Source organism: Neophocaena asiaeorientalis, unplaced genomic scaffold (assembly GCF_003031525.2).
Source record: "Neophocaena asiaeorientalis asiaeorientalis breed wild unplaced genomic scaffold, Neophocaena_asiaeorientalis_V1.1 scaffold461, whole genome shotgun sequence".
NCBI lineage: Eukaryota > Metazoa > Chordata > Mammalia > Artiodactyla > Phocoenidae > Neophocaena > Neophocaena asiaeorientalis.
Genome location: NW_020173230.1, coordinates 192,695 through 206,188, shown reverse-complemented (window position 1 = coordinate 206,188; position 13,494 = coordinate 192,695). Strand labels below are relative to the sequence as shown.

At 59.2% G+C, this 13,494-nt stretch overlaps 1 protein-coding gene across 1 annotated transcript in view; it reads right to left on the bottom strand.

Moving 5' to 3' along the window:
* The window catches only part of GRID2IP (Grid2 interacting protein), a 33,370-nt gene that overhangs the window by 6,816 nt on the left and 13,060 nt on the right, over nucleotides 1-13,494 (bottom strand). The window contains exons 3-13 of the mRNA XM_024745266.1: nucleotides 10,414-10,662; nucleotides 10,113-10,198; nucleotides 7,275-7,344; nucleotides 6,687-6,781; nucleotides 6,172-6,355; nucleotides 3,466-3,620; nucleotides 2,300-2,455; nucleotides 1,947-2,044; nucleotides 1,650-1,767; nucleotides 521-876; nucleotides 5-106 (exon numbers count right to left, since the gene is read on the bottom strand). Coding sequence (XP_024601034.1) covers nucleotides 5-106; nucleotides 521-876; nucleotides 1,650-1,767; nucleotides 1,947-2,044; nucleotides 2,300-2,455; nucleotides 3,466-3,620; nucleotides 6,172-6,355; nucleotides 6,687-6,781; nucleotides 7,275-7,344; nucleotides 10,113-10,198; nucleotides 10,414-10,662 — 1,669 coding nt within the window. The remainder of the gene's footprint in view (nucleotides 1-4; nucleotides 107-520; nucleotides 877-1,649; nucleotides 1,768-1,946; nucleotides 2,045-2,299; nucleotides 2,456-3,465; nucleotides 3,621-6,171; nucleotides 6,356-6,686; nucleotides 6,782-7,274; nucleotides 7,345-10,112; nucleotides 10,199-10,413; nucleotides 10,663-13,494) is intronic.

The following is a 13,494-nucleotide window of genomic DNA, read 5'->3' as shown; positions in this document are numbered from 1 at the left end:
TGGAGGAGTAGGTCAGGGAGCTGCCCTCCTCACTGCTGCTGACGCACTCGCTGGCACTGCTCCTCTCATTGGTGACGAAGCTGCCCTGGTCGTCGTGGAAGCTCATCTGGGGGGACAGAGCAAGGCAAGGGGAGGGTCAGGTTGGGCCCAGGGAGACTGGAGCCTGGGCCAAGGTGAGGGAGAGTGGAGTAGTCTGGGGCAGGGGGTGGCATGGCCCGGGGATGGGACAGGAGAGGCTGGGGGCTTAGCCTGAGGCTGTGGTGCGACAGCCCGACAGAGTGTAGGGAACCTGAGACAGGGCATATGGGGCGGCCTTGGACAAACAGGGTCCTAGCTTGAGCCCAGGGTGGGATAGCTGCAGCCAGGGAGCGGGGCGTCCTGGGACAGATTCTAGGACGGACTGGGGCAGGGAGAGGGGGAGCCTGGGGCACATCCCCAGGGCGGCAGGCCTCTTGCAGGAGCCTGTGGACACCGTCCCCACGTAGGCCCCCGTACCCTGCACATCTGCCCGCGTGCTCACCTCTTCGTAGTCATTCTCAGGGCTCAGGAAATCATCCACGATGGTGACCCGGGGCCCCAGCTGCTCACTGAGTGCACCCAGGAAGCGGTCAGTATCCCGGCTTGGCACAGGGCGAGCGAAGGCGAACAGCTTCCTGCGGCTGGGCGGGCGGCCGGGGTCCGGGCTGGGGGTGCTGCTGGAGCGGAGGGGCCCGGGGCCCAGCTGTGGGGAGGGCGCCCTGCTACTGTCCAAGCTGGCGTAGGGGTGGGACTCGCAGCTGCTGGGGGAGGCCAGGCCCTCTGAGCACAGCGGGTAGTAGCAGGGGGAGGGCAGGAGCCGCTCGCTGGGCCACGAGACGCTGGACAGGGTCCTGGGTCCTAGGGTGGGGGATGGAACGTGAGGACCCCTCTTGGGTCAGTACCTGGGTTCCAGGTGCGGGCTGGAGGGGAGGGGCCCCAGGGCGGGTTGGCTCTGTGTCCCTGGACACCTTCCTTTCCTCCTCTGGACACAGTGCAGGAAGACCCTGGATGACGCTGCGTCCCCAGGCTTCCCTTAGGGTGATCAAAGGCCGGAGTGGGCCGGGGGAGTACTGCTTGGCCCCAGGACAGGCAGACCCCAGCTCATCTTACACAGGATCCCACGGTCCCACCTGGAACCCACTGAACACAAGTCAAGGGTGAGGGGGTCTCCAGACCAAAGGTCATGGGGCACCTCCCGCACCCAGCAAGCCCTTGGCTCACAGAAACATCACCCAGGGGTCCTGCCTTCTGAACTGCCGAGAAACCACCATGTGTGTCTGTGAAGAACCATCTTCCCAGCTGTGCCACTCACAGAGCAAAATGCGTGCGCTTCATAGTCTATCGGACAGTCACATGCGAACTTGGAGACTCCTATGGGGGCGGCCCTCTGCTTTTCTAGATCCATAGCAGAGGTGAGGATCAGAGGGGACATGGGAGGGGCCAGGACAACCCGGACCTTGATGGCCCCTAGCTATGGAGGTTGCCAGGGCTCCCCAGCATTCAGTCCCATAGCCATGGAGTGAAGAGGGAGGTCCAGGGATATGCCTGGAGGTGGTGGTAACACCCAGCCAGCCAGCCGGGAGGCCGGAGGCCAGAGCTGCCCTCGGGAGCCGGGGCTGGCGAGCCCCTACCTTCTGTGCCTGCCATGCTGGGCACTGGTGGGGAGGCACGGGATCTGGAGGTGGTCCCCATCTTCCCTTTGAAGCTGCTGCTCAGCCGGGACTCAAGCTCTGCGTAGACAGCCGACATCTTTGGGGAGAGGAGGTGGGGATGGGTCCAGCCTGCCCTTACCTCCCCCATGTGGCCCTAACGTGGCCTCAGAGGCCAGGCCTGGGTGGCCTGGGAGGCCAGGGTCTGCCCCAGCTCCGTGGGCCACCCATTCCCAGCTCCCCACTGACACCAAAAGCAGGGCAGAGAGAAGGTCTCACCATCTTGGGGTTGGGGGTCTCGGGGAGGGATGTGCCATCGCCCGCCTGGCGCTCGCCTGGGATCAGAGGAAGAGGCATCTCCGGGCAGTCGCTGGGCCCTGCCGGGGAATCAGGAGGGCCAAGTCCACAACACGGGGGTCTAGTGACCACCCCTGAGCTCTAAGACTCAGGCCCCAGCCCAGACCCAGCGAGGGCCTCTGGAGAAAGAACCGCCAAGCCCTGTGGGCCCAGAGGGGCCACTGCTCAGCCCGTTCCCAGAGATGTCTCATCTCGCCAAGCCCATTTTGCAGGTGGGAAAACTGAGCCCTGTCGCGCCCTCTCACCCACTCCAGCCTTTTGGTCCGGGGCCTCACCACAGCTGAGGCTGGCCTCCAGGCCCTGGGACCGGAGGCTGCGGCGGCACATGGAGGAGGCCCTCAGGGAGCTCCGTGGTTGGGGCTCGGGCGCTGGCTCCGGCTCCGACTCCGGCTCCGGCTCGGGTTCCAGGTCCAGTGTGGGCTCTGGCTCTGCTGTGGGACCAAAGGGGAGACAGGCCCCTTGTCCTCTCAGCCTGACAAGGAGCCTCCAAACACAGGGAGGGTGAGGGCACCCACCTGTGAGCCTGGGCCTGCTCGGCTCTAGGACAGCTGGGAACCCTAGGGTGAGAGGCAGGGCTCTGGGCACAGGAGGTACATGGGGGTGGTGCCAGCCTGAGGATAGAGGCTGGGCGGAGGTGGCCACAACCCACCCTCAGGGCCCCTTCTCATGCCGAGAGCCTAGGACCCCCTGATTCCCAGGTCTCAACACGCAGGCGCTGCTGCCCCTAGGGGCCTGCAGAGTGAAATGGAAGGTTCCAGGTCAGGGCAGATGTGTGGGACATCTGCTGCCCAGCCTGCACCTGAGCTCAAACCCTCAACCCCCCAACAAACTCTGGGTCCCCAGGACTAGGGTTGGTGGGCGCACAAGGGCCAGCACAGAGACGGGCAGGCGAACGGCAGGTGCCCAGGGTTTAGCCCACTTTCGATGCCCGCAGCCGAGTGATGAAGCGCGTGCGTGGTGTGGGCACGGGGGCACCCAGTGACGGGGCAGCAGCGGGGAGCTGAGGCTGCACGGGGCCCCGTAGGCCCTTGTGTGAGTCTGTGGGCTCCAGAGCACACTAGGCAGGTGTGACCTGGCCGTGCGCTCACAATCCAGGTCTGTAAACAGTGTCCACGTGAACTTCTTGATCTGTGCCACACTTCCCAGGGTGCAAAGCACAGCCACTGTGGTCACCCTCATTTTGTGGGTGAGAAACCTGAGACCCTAGGCGTTCGGTGGGGTGTCTAAAGTCTAAGGTCATGCTGCCTTAAGGGTCAAGTTGGCAAAGCACATCCGTGGGCAAAGCGTGGGACCAGCCCCGGTGTGCTGGGTGTGCATCTCCAGGACAAGTGGGTGCGTCTGTGTGTGGGAGGAGCCCGGGTTGGCTGTAATACCTCACAGGTGAGAACAGCAGGTGTCTGGCCTTTACCTGGCGGGCTGGGCAGGGGGAGGGGCTGCTTACCTGTCATGGCCGTGTAGCCCAGGAAGCATGCGATTTTCTCCTGGCAGAGTTCCTGCTCCTCGTAAGTCAGCAGCTGGTAGATGAACTGCCAGAGGACCTGCTTGGCGGGCGTGTCCAGCACCGGGTAGACATCGACGATCAGGGTGTCGATGTTCCTGGGGGTGGCGTGCAGGAGCAAGGAGTTCATGACTCAGGGGCTCAACAGAGGGGGCAGGGTGGTGGACAAGGGGGCACTTCCAGGCCACAGAATTCAGCCTCATGCCCTTCCCTTCCTCCCCAAGACAGAGAAGTGGGAAGGAAGGTAGGCTTTGCGGACAGGCTGCCCAGATTCAAATCCCAGCTCTGCCACTTAACCAGCCAAGTGACCTTTCTTGCTACTAATTGCTCTCAGTTTCCTCCTCTGTAAAATGGGAGATAAAAATAGCATCTACTGGGGAGTTCCCTGGTGGCCTAATGGTTAGGATTCTGGACTCACTGCTGTGGCCTGAGTTCAATCCCTGGTCGGGGAATGGAGATCCCACAAGTTGTGCTGCACCAAAAAAAAAGAAAGCATCTACCACGCAGAGCTGTTGTGAAGATTAAAACGTATAGAAAGTGTTAGGAAAGCTGACTCACTATATCAGGGACTGGCAAACGATGGCCCGAGGCCCAAAATTTGGCCTGTCACCTGTTTTTGTAAAGCAACTTTTATCAGAACATGGTTTATATAAGCCTATGGTTTATATTTTGTCTATGGCTGTTCTCAAGTTACAACAGAAGAGATGAATGGTTTCAATGGAGACTATATGACCTGCAAAGCCTAAACTATTTGCTATCTGGACGTTTCTAGAAATAGTTTGCTGATCGCTGCATTGTATGGAAAAAATAAAACTGATCCTCATGTAACACCACGCATAAAGGTGAACTCCAGGTGGATAAAAGACCAAAGTGTGGAAGGTATCATTATAAAATTAATAGAAGATAATGCAGGAGATATCTTTTGACCAAGGGGCAGGGAAGAACTTCTTAAACAAAAATTCAAAAGCCAAAGCCATAGGCCCCAAATGTATTGAATGTGATGATACAAAATCAAGAATACTTGTTCAAAGAAGCACAACTTGGAGCTGTTAATATTAGATATAATGGGGCTTCCCTGGTAGCGCAGTGGTTGAGAGTCCGCCTGCTGATGCAGGGGACACGGGTTCGTGCCCTGGTCCAGGAAGATCCCACGTGCCGCGGAGCGGCTGGGCCCGTGAGCCATGGCAGCTGGGCCTGTGTGTCCGGAGACTGTGCTCCACAACGGGAGAGGCCACAACAGTGAGAGGCCCACGTACCGCACACACACACACACACACACACACACAAAATATTAGATATAATGGAAGTAACAGTAGAGTAGCAAATGGGAGAAGATATTTACAATGTCTAAAATCAACAAGGAATTGGAACCTAAGACTCACAGAGAGGAACTTCCCTGGTGGCTCAGTGGTTAAGAATCCGCCTGCCAATGCAAGGGACATGGGCTCGAGCCCTGGTCCAGGAAGATCCCATATGCCGCGGAGCAACTAAGCCCGTGCACCACAACTACTGAGCCTGCGCTCTAGAGCCCGCGAGCCACAACTACAGAAGCCCACGTGCCTACAGCCCATGCTCCGCAACAAGAGAAGCCACCGCAATGAGAAGCCCGCGCACCACAATGAAAAGTAGCCCCCGCTCGCCACAACTAGAGAAAGCCCACATGCAGCAACGAAGACCCAATGCAGCCAAAAATAAATAAAATAAATAAATTTATAAAAAAATAAATAAAACATAAAACAAACAGGGAACTCTGGCAAATTTAAGTTTTGCCGTTTGGAACTTTATGGAATTTTTTCCAAATATATTTGTTCAGTGGTTGGTTGAATCTATGGATGCAGAACCCATGGATATAAGGACCGACTGTGGGTGTTATAACTTGGATGAATGTTGAAAACATGCTAAATGAAAGAAGCCAGACATGAAAGTCCACATATTGTATGATTCCATCATATGAAATGTCCAGAACAGGGAAGTCTACAGAGACAGAAAGTAGATTAGTGGTTATTTAAGGTGAAGGAGGAGTGGCAGGGGGTGAGAGCAACAGTGAAAGGGCTGGGGCTTTCTTTCTGATGAAAGTGTTCTAAAATTGAGTATGATGACGGTTACGTGTGTTTGTGAATATACTAAGAACCAGTGCATTGTACATTCAAATGGGTGAATTGTATGATATGTGGATTATATTTCAACAAATATACATTTTTGTTTAAACAAAAAAAGGGAATGAACAAGTGATTGGCTTTGCAGGGACCATGAAACGACCCTCTGGGCTGAGGCGTGTGACAAACACTCTTGCTGCTGCTGAGGTGCAAACAGAAAGGTGCTAAACCAAGCCTAACAGGGCGGGGCTGGTGGCAAGTGCCCACAGCGGGGGGTGTTGTGAGGGTCCCGCCAACAACCCTGCAGGGGGTCGCTGCCTGCCTCACTTTACAGAGAAGGCTGTGACTTGCCCAGGGCACTTGGCTAGGAGGTTTCAGAGTCAGGGTTTGTTCTAGGGCAGCCCCGATGGTCCCCACCCCAACTCGGGTCCTTTGAGCTTCCCTCGGGAGAAGGGGGCTTAGGAAGCTCAGGCAGGGAGACCCCGATGGTGAGACCGGGCAGGAATTGGGGTCTACCCTGGGCAGGTCCCCACCCCCGCCCTGGCCCAGCCACCTGTGCTGGAAGAAGCTCTCGAGGGCCCGGCAGACCCCATAGCGCTCGGGGGGCGTGAGCAGGTGCTCCAGCTGCTGGCTGAAGGTCCTCCCCTGCACCCGGATGCTGGACGGCAGGATCTCCGCCACCCACTGCAGGGAGGTGAGTGCCGACGACGGGTTGGGAGAATCCATCGAGTCGGAGTCTGCAGGGGCCACGGGAAGGAGAGGCCCGGGTGACCCAGCGTCCCCAGGCCAGGCGCGGTTTTCCTGGCAGCTGGGGCCAGGGGACCTCCCGAACTGGGGTGAGCGCCATGCATTGGGAGGCACACCTGGGGATGTGCCCCATTGGGGGAGGAGGGAGAGCCCCAGGCAGTGTCCCTGAGGCCACCCCACTGGGTTTTACAGCACCACCTGGAGAGGGAAGCTGCAGAGATGGGGGACAAGCAGAGTCCTCTGTAGAATCATAAATCCCACCCATGGCGACCCCAGCAGGGTATGTGGGCCAAGGCGGCCAAGGGCCAGTGGGGGTCTCACCGCTGGCGAATGGGACGAGCCCCTCCTCCACCACCAGCGTGGGCATTGCACCACTGCCCTGCAGCATGGACACCACCTTGTCGTGGGAGCAGTTCCTGCCGAGCAGAGATGGCCCAGGAGGGCCTGCCCAGGATGAGCCCTGCCCAAAGCCACCCGCCAGACCTCCCTGTCCCGCCGGTGGAGGCCACACAGCAAGCCCACGGCTGGGCCAGGGCCAGAAGCCAGGGCCCTGCCTCTCCTGCTTGTTAATCTCCTCTGCAGGAGAAGCTCCAGGCCCAGGGCCAGCTGGACACTTCTGGGTACAGAAGGGGTCATGACCACGCCACCCCTGGGCAGGGTCCCCTCTTAAGGGTCAGACACACATGATCCATTCAACTCTGTGCCCCCTGCACGGAGCTGGGGTGTTTCCTGGTTGGAAGGACGATTTGACATCCTGGAGAGGGTGGGAGGGTGGATTCAAGACTTCCTGTGAGAAGAGGGACAAACTGGGGACCAGCTGGTCAGAGGCCCATGGCCGGGGTATCCCAAGAGTCAGGAGTCCTGGGGACTGTTTGCCACCAAGCTCCAGTGACCCCAATAGCCTCTGACCTCATGTCTAGTCCGTTGAGGAAGAGGATCCGATCACCCGATTTGAGGGAAGCATTGTCAGCCGGGCTCCCTGGAAGCAAGGAGAGAGGGTGCGGTCAGCTGAGCAGTGACCCACTCAGGGATCCCTGTGTCGTCCTCCTGTTTTACAGGCGAGAAGTGGGACGGGTGGCAGAGGAGAGCCAAATTCAGGCCAGCAGTCCCACATTAGAGCCAGCGCCCCTCTGCTCCCAGCTGCTCGAAGCAAGGAGTGATAGCCTGGCGAGGATGGGAGTGCTCGGGACCCGGCGTGGACCACTGGTCAGCCCTGAGCTGGGGGAGGAGAGCAGAAAAGGAAGGTGTGCACATCCGCAGACGACCTTACTCTATACTCTATTCTCGACCCCTCGTACAAAGGTCCACAACATAAATTCCTCTGTGCCTTTGTCACTAGGAGAAAATGTGTCTAGAGGGAGTCTCCTCCCTCAGGCTGGGAAACATGAAGAATTAATCATGTTTCGACATCTTGGGACCTTGCTGACACTGGAGGGACTGTCCCTCTAGGGCTAGCCAATCCCTAGAGATGGTACACGACTGGTCTGCAAGTGCATCTTTCCCGTGCCAACCAACCAATCCTAAGCCCATTCCCCCACCCTTCCTCTATGGGACTCGCACGGTCCGGGTAAACCTGCTTAGCTGGCTTACCCTGCCTCACCCATTTCTTCACAAAAAAAAAAAAAAAAGGACTCTTGCCCACGTTTTCTCTTGCTCCCTCTGCCTCGTGACCAATCCTGGTGCTTCCCTGTGTGGCCCTTTGTGGCATGGTGTGCCGTGCCCCTTCCTCTTGGCAGCTGTAACACACCATCTTTTTTTTTTTTTTTTTTTTTTTTTTGCGGTACGCGGGCCTCTCACTGTTGTGGCCTCTCACTGTTGTGGCCTCTCCCGCTGCGGAGCACAGGCTCCGGACGCGCAGGCTCAGCGGCCATGGCTCACGGGCCCAGCCGCTCCGCGGCATGCGGGATCCTCCCAGACCGGGGCACGAACCCGTGTCCCCTGCATCGGCAGGCGGACTCCCAACCACTGCGCCACCAGGGAAGCCCCACACACCATCTTTTTAATGGCAGTCATCTCCTGACCTGTTGACCTCACCATGTCTTAATAATAAAACCTACATTTTCAGCACGTGGGAGCAGCTAATTCTCACTCTGCCTTAATGGCCCTGCAGGTCAGCCCTAACCCAGTACCTGATACCTGGAGAAGGGGGAGTTGCTAAGTTTGCTCCTGTGGATTCAGACTTTTTTTCTTTCTGCCTCTTTCATTATTCATCACTCTAAATTTGATCTGGAAGCAAGTGGGGGGAAATGATAGATACCTAAATATACTCTCAGACTGTGAGCAACTGGTTCTCTCTTGAGGTGGGATTCGTCAGGAGAGGAAGGGGAATGATCAGGGAAGACTTCCTGACAGAGGGGGCCAGGGGTTTTTTTTTTTCCTGGGACTGAAAAGGGGGCAAAGGCGATGGTGACAAATCCAACATGGCCTGCCTGGAAGCTTGGGCCAGGCTGGGGTGGAAAGGCCAGAGAGGTAGTAGCAAGGGATGAAAGATCACTGGATCAGGAGTCAGGAGATCCCAGGTTCTAGTCCTTGATTTGCCAGAGTCTCTCAAGCCTGTATCCCCATCTGTAAAAGCTCCCATCGAAGCACCCGTTTGGCTTCCTATGACGAGGAAGGCATGGGGTTACCAGCCTGGAGGTTGGGTTGGGGAGAACAGCACCCCTGGATTTTAACATGGCCCCAGGCCAAGTATCTCTGGCTACACATGTGGGAGAGGCAGGGAGGTGGGGGTGGGGGTGATGGCAAAGTTGGAAGAGACATATCCAAAGAGGAGAGATTAATCATGTCTAGAGGAAGCTCCCCAGAGAGCAGCCTTGGGCCTTTTCTCTACAACAGTGTGTCAATGACTTAGTGATGTACAAATCCAAGATGGACTGGGTCTCAGAATGATCCGAAGGCCGGAACAGTGATGCAAAGGCACTGAGGCACTTTCCCAGCGATCAGAAGAGCCCTTCTCACAAATCCGTGCACTGGAGATGTGAGATGCAGAAGGGTAGAAAGAACTCAGCATCAGCAGGGGCACCGATGGGGCTGGTTCACTAGGCGTATCGTGTTCAGGTGCTGGGAGGGGATGGGGACAGGACAGAGCAGGTGACCCAGCCCTGTGGGCTGCTTACAGGGAGGGAGAGATCAATTCGGTACCAGGAGACATGTCTGTCCACGGAGACCTTCCACAAGGGAATGGGCTGCCTCCACAATAAATGGGTTTCTCCCCTCCCTCCCCTCAACGCCCCACTGGAAGGGTGGGAAGAAGGAATTCCTTCACTGAGAAGACTGCCTTTTTCAAGATGCACCATTCCAGGAGCAAGAAGGGGCTGGCCAGGTGGGAGGAGGAGGGGAGTCCAGATTTGGGGGGCTGGGGGCTGGATAGTGGGAAGAGGCCCTGAAGCCCTGCTGCCCGCCCAGCAAGTGCCCAGTTCCCAGGGAATGGGAATGTTGTCTGGGGCTCAGCCTGGGCGGGCACCAGCTCTGTCCCGGCTGCCCCCGTGTCTCAGGCAGTGCCCCTTGCCCTCCCTGTGGACATAGGGAAGATCTGGATGGAGAACTTGGCTCACGTGGCACAAGGGTGACCCTGAACTTGGAGGGGGTTCGTCCTGACTGGGGAAGGTGGGTGATTTGGATCTGCTGCTCTGGGACACTCAGAGGACACAGGCTACTTGAGGTTGGTACCTGAAAGGGGGAGGGGCTGCTGAGCATTGGCCTAACAGACTCCCTCACCCCATCCTGAACAACCCACCCACACCTCACCAGGCAGGACAGACTCGATCCAGACAGGTCCGTGGCCGCGGAGCGTGAAGCCGAAGCTCTTGTTGCCCTTGTAGACTCGGACCGTCCTGGGGAGAAAGAAGGGGCGGGTGGGGGGTGGGCAGCGCGCCTTCCCCTGGGGGGTGCAGGAGATGGCGACGTCCAGTGTCCCGCTCCCCTTCACCTCTCCTGGACCCCAACCCCCAGGTGTCCTCGCTTCGCCCCCGCACCCTCCGCCCGGGTCTCCATGCCGAGCCCACCGACCGAGAGGCGTCCGCAGCCCGCGCCCACTCGTCTCGGGTACCTGCGCGCGCCCCCGGGGCCGGCGCGGCTGCCGAGCAGAGAGGCGGCCTTGCGCTGGGGAGGCTCGTCGGGGCGGCGCGGGGCGGCGCTGGCGCGCGTGGACACCAGGAGGCGCTCCGGCCGTTCCTCGCTGCGGCTCCGGCGCAGCCGCTGCGCGCCCTGCGCCCGCCGGGCGCGGCATAGCTTGCCCAGCAGACCCTGAGACACCACCTCGTCAAAGCGCGCCCGGTGCTTCTTGGGGATGAAGATCCTGCGGGCGAGGACAGCAGAGTCGGGGCGCGCCCCCTGATCGCGCCCTGAACTCGGCAAACCTCGGCCCAAAGACTTCTCTTCGTGGGCGCTGCCCTTGGCTCTCCCCTCCACCCAAGGGTGGCGGGGGAATCAGCAGCCCACACCCCAAGTGTCCCCCTCGGTGCCCGGACTTGCGCCCCAATGGGCCCGGGCCACACAAAGGCCACGGCGCCCTGCTTGCTGCACTTCAGGGAAAGTCTCGTTCCCACTGTCCCCATTACTCTGGCCTCGGGGCCTTCAGTGCCCTCAAAGCCCTTCCGTGGACCCGTTCCTCCTCTTGCCTCTGTCTTCCCACCTCTGGCCTCTCCCAGACTCCCTCATCTCATGCCCTCGCACCAGGCCAAACAGCAGATAGGGGTCCCCACCACCCACCATCTCCCTGCCTGATTCCAGGCAGCTCTGCTGGAGAAAACTGAAGCCACAATCCGCTCCGGGGTCAGACTTCGCCCAGACCCTCATCAGACTCCCCAGCTCCCAGCTTGCTTCTCCCAGCAGCCCTCTCTGCCGCTGCCACCTCAGAAAGCGCCAGGACCACCACATCCAGTCCTGTCTTGTACACTTTTGCCCAGGCTGTGGCCCCCACCTAGCACACTCTCTCTGCTCTTCTAGCTAAACCGGGCTCACCCTTCAACACCCAACACTGGCCTTCCTTGCTTTGTCCAACATGTTTTAGGAAGTCTCTGCTCTCTGTGCCAGCCAGGCGCTCGGCTTCAAAGCTGAAGGCACTGTGGACCCTGCTCTAAAAGGAGTCACCCCGGAAGTGATGAGAGGCAGTGGGGAGGTTCACACAGTCCCTTGTTGGGGTCCACACCCTGGAATGTTTCCTTGGTGCTCACAGGTCTCCTCGGCAAGGCTGGAAGCTCTCAGAGGGCTGGGTCTGAAGCCTGGGTGTGACCGACAGTGACCAGCCAGGGCTCGGCACGTGGTTGGGGCTCAGAGACTCAGTAAACGGGGGTCTACCAGTGGCCCACCCATACTTCTGAGTAATGGCAGCAGTTCACATCCTGATGGACTCCCTGGCCCATGGAAGAGGATTCTGAGGCTCAGAGAGGATCCCTAACTTTCCAGGGTTACTCGGCTGCCCTTGGCACAGCTGAGATGGAAGCCCAGCCTCTGGACCTCCGCACTGTGGCAGGGCTCTGTCGAGGGCCCCTGAAGGTCTGGTCGCTATCGAGGCCTCCCTGGCTGCATCCCAAGGCTCCCTTTCCTGTTCTTTCAACCAGGAGCCACTGCCAAGGGCATGGGAGGAGGGGAGGGAGCAGAGGCCTTGCAGCCACAGCTGAAATACAACGCCTCTGATGTCGCACGGTGGCCCCCGCTAAGTTCCCCCATCTCTGTGGGTAGTTTAATAAGGTCAGTGGACAGACTAAGCTACCTGGTGGGAGGGAAGGGATGTGGATCCTCGGGGAGGAGGGTGCATCAGGGCCTGCCCCCCACCCTCCAGTGAGCTCTGCTTCAGATCTGCATGTTCCAGGCAACCAGGAGGTTAGAATGATGGCCTGCTCAACTCTGCCAGGAGAGTCATCGCCTGATACACTCATCCTTGCCCACCCCCAGTGGTTCCCGAAAATCTAGAGCCTCAGTCGCATTCCCCACATGGTCAGTCAAGGTCTCCAGAGCCTGACTTCTCCTTCCGCCTGGCCTGCACCTTCCCCACATGCCTCATGCTCAGGCAAAGCAGAGATGACAAGCCGGAAACTGTCTACCTTACACTTTGGCTCCGGCACCAGGCTCCAGAAGGTATCAGCCCAACACCCCCAGCCCCTAGGTCCAACCTGCCACCCTCTAGCAGCAATAGAGGGTGGCAGCCGCCACCCTGCCCCTGCAGTGGAAGCCAGGTGAGTCACCAACTGCATAGGTAGGAGAAAGTTGGGTGGCCCGTTCCCTCCTTGGTGTTCTTGGGGCTGAGAAGGAAGCCAAGGCTGCCTGGTGTGCCAGACGCCCTTTCTGGCTGGTGTGGGCCCTCCATGCGGCTCGGTCTGGCCCAGGCGCCCCAGCCCTGGGTCTGCTCTGAATTGACTGGCCCAGCAGATCCAGATGCAGTGGGTGGGGTCTCATGGACCACTGTGGCTGATGGATTTGATGCCCCTTTGACCTGACAGCCTGGCTATGGCTGCCTCAGGACTCCCAGGTCCCTGCTATGCCAAGAAGCTTCTCTGTGGCCACAGGGCTCTTCTGGGTACCACACAATGACCTTGCACTCAGAGTCAGTTCTCTTCTCTCTGGGGGATCAGGTCTAAAGCCAACTCCAGATTCCTACCCGGGGCTCCCATAGGGTCCTCTCTCTCCACCACATTCCCCGCCTTGTTCTCTGCCCAGTTCCCTCAATCAGTCCAGTCGTAGGAAGGAAAAAGGGCTTTTCAATCCCAGCCCTTGATCCCCGACCCGGATCCCGACCCCTAGGGCCTCGGACGGGTTCCGGGTGCCTAGCGCGGGAAACTCGCCCCTTTAATAACCTTCCGGTTTATGCCTGCCCTCCCAAGCCCCCGCTCCCAGCCAGGCTCGGTGGGTGCCCACCCAGGACAGCGAAGCCCCTCGGTGCCCCAGCCCCACCCCTTTTCAGGTCAGCGGGAGGCGGGTGCGTCGCACCAGGGTGCGCGGTTCCCGGGGCCTCTGGGCGCAGTGGGGAAACTACCGAAAGTGCCGAGAGAAGCCCTGGTCCTTCCCCATCTGAAGCCGGCGACGGCGGCGCGGCAGGTGCCGATGGACAGGGGGTGGCGGAGCCCGCGAGCAGAGCGAGGGCGCCGAGACTCCGCGCGCCTCTGCTGGGCGAGCGCGCTCGGCCCCTCCC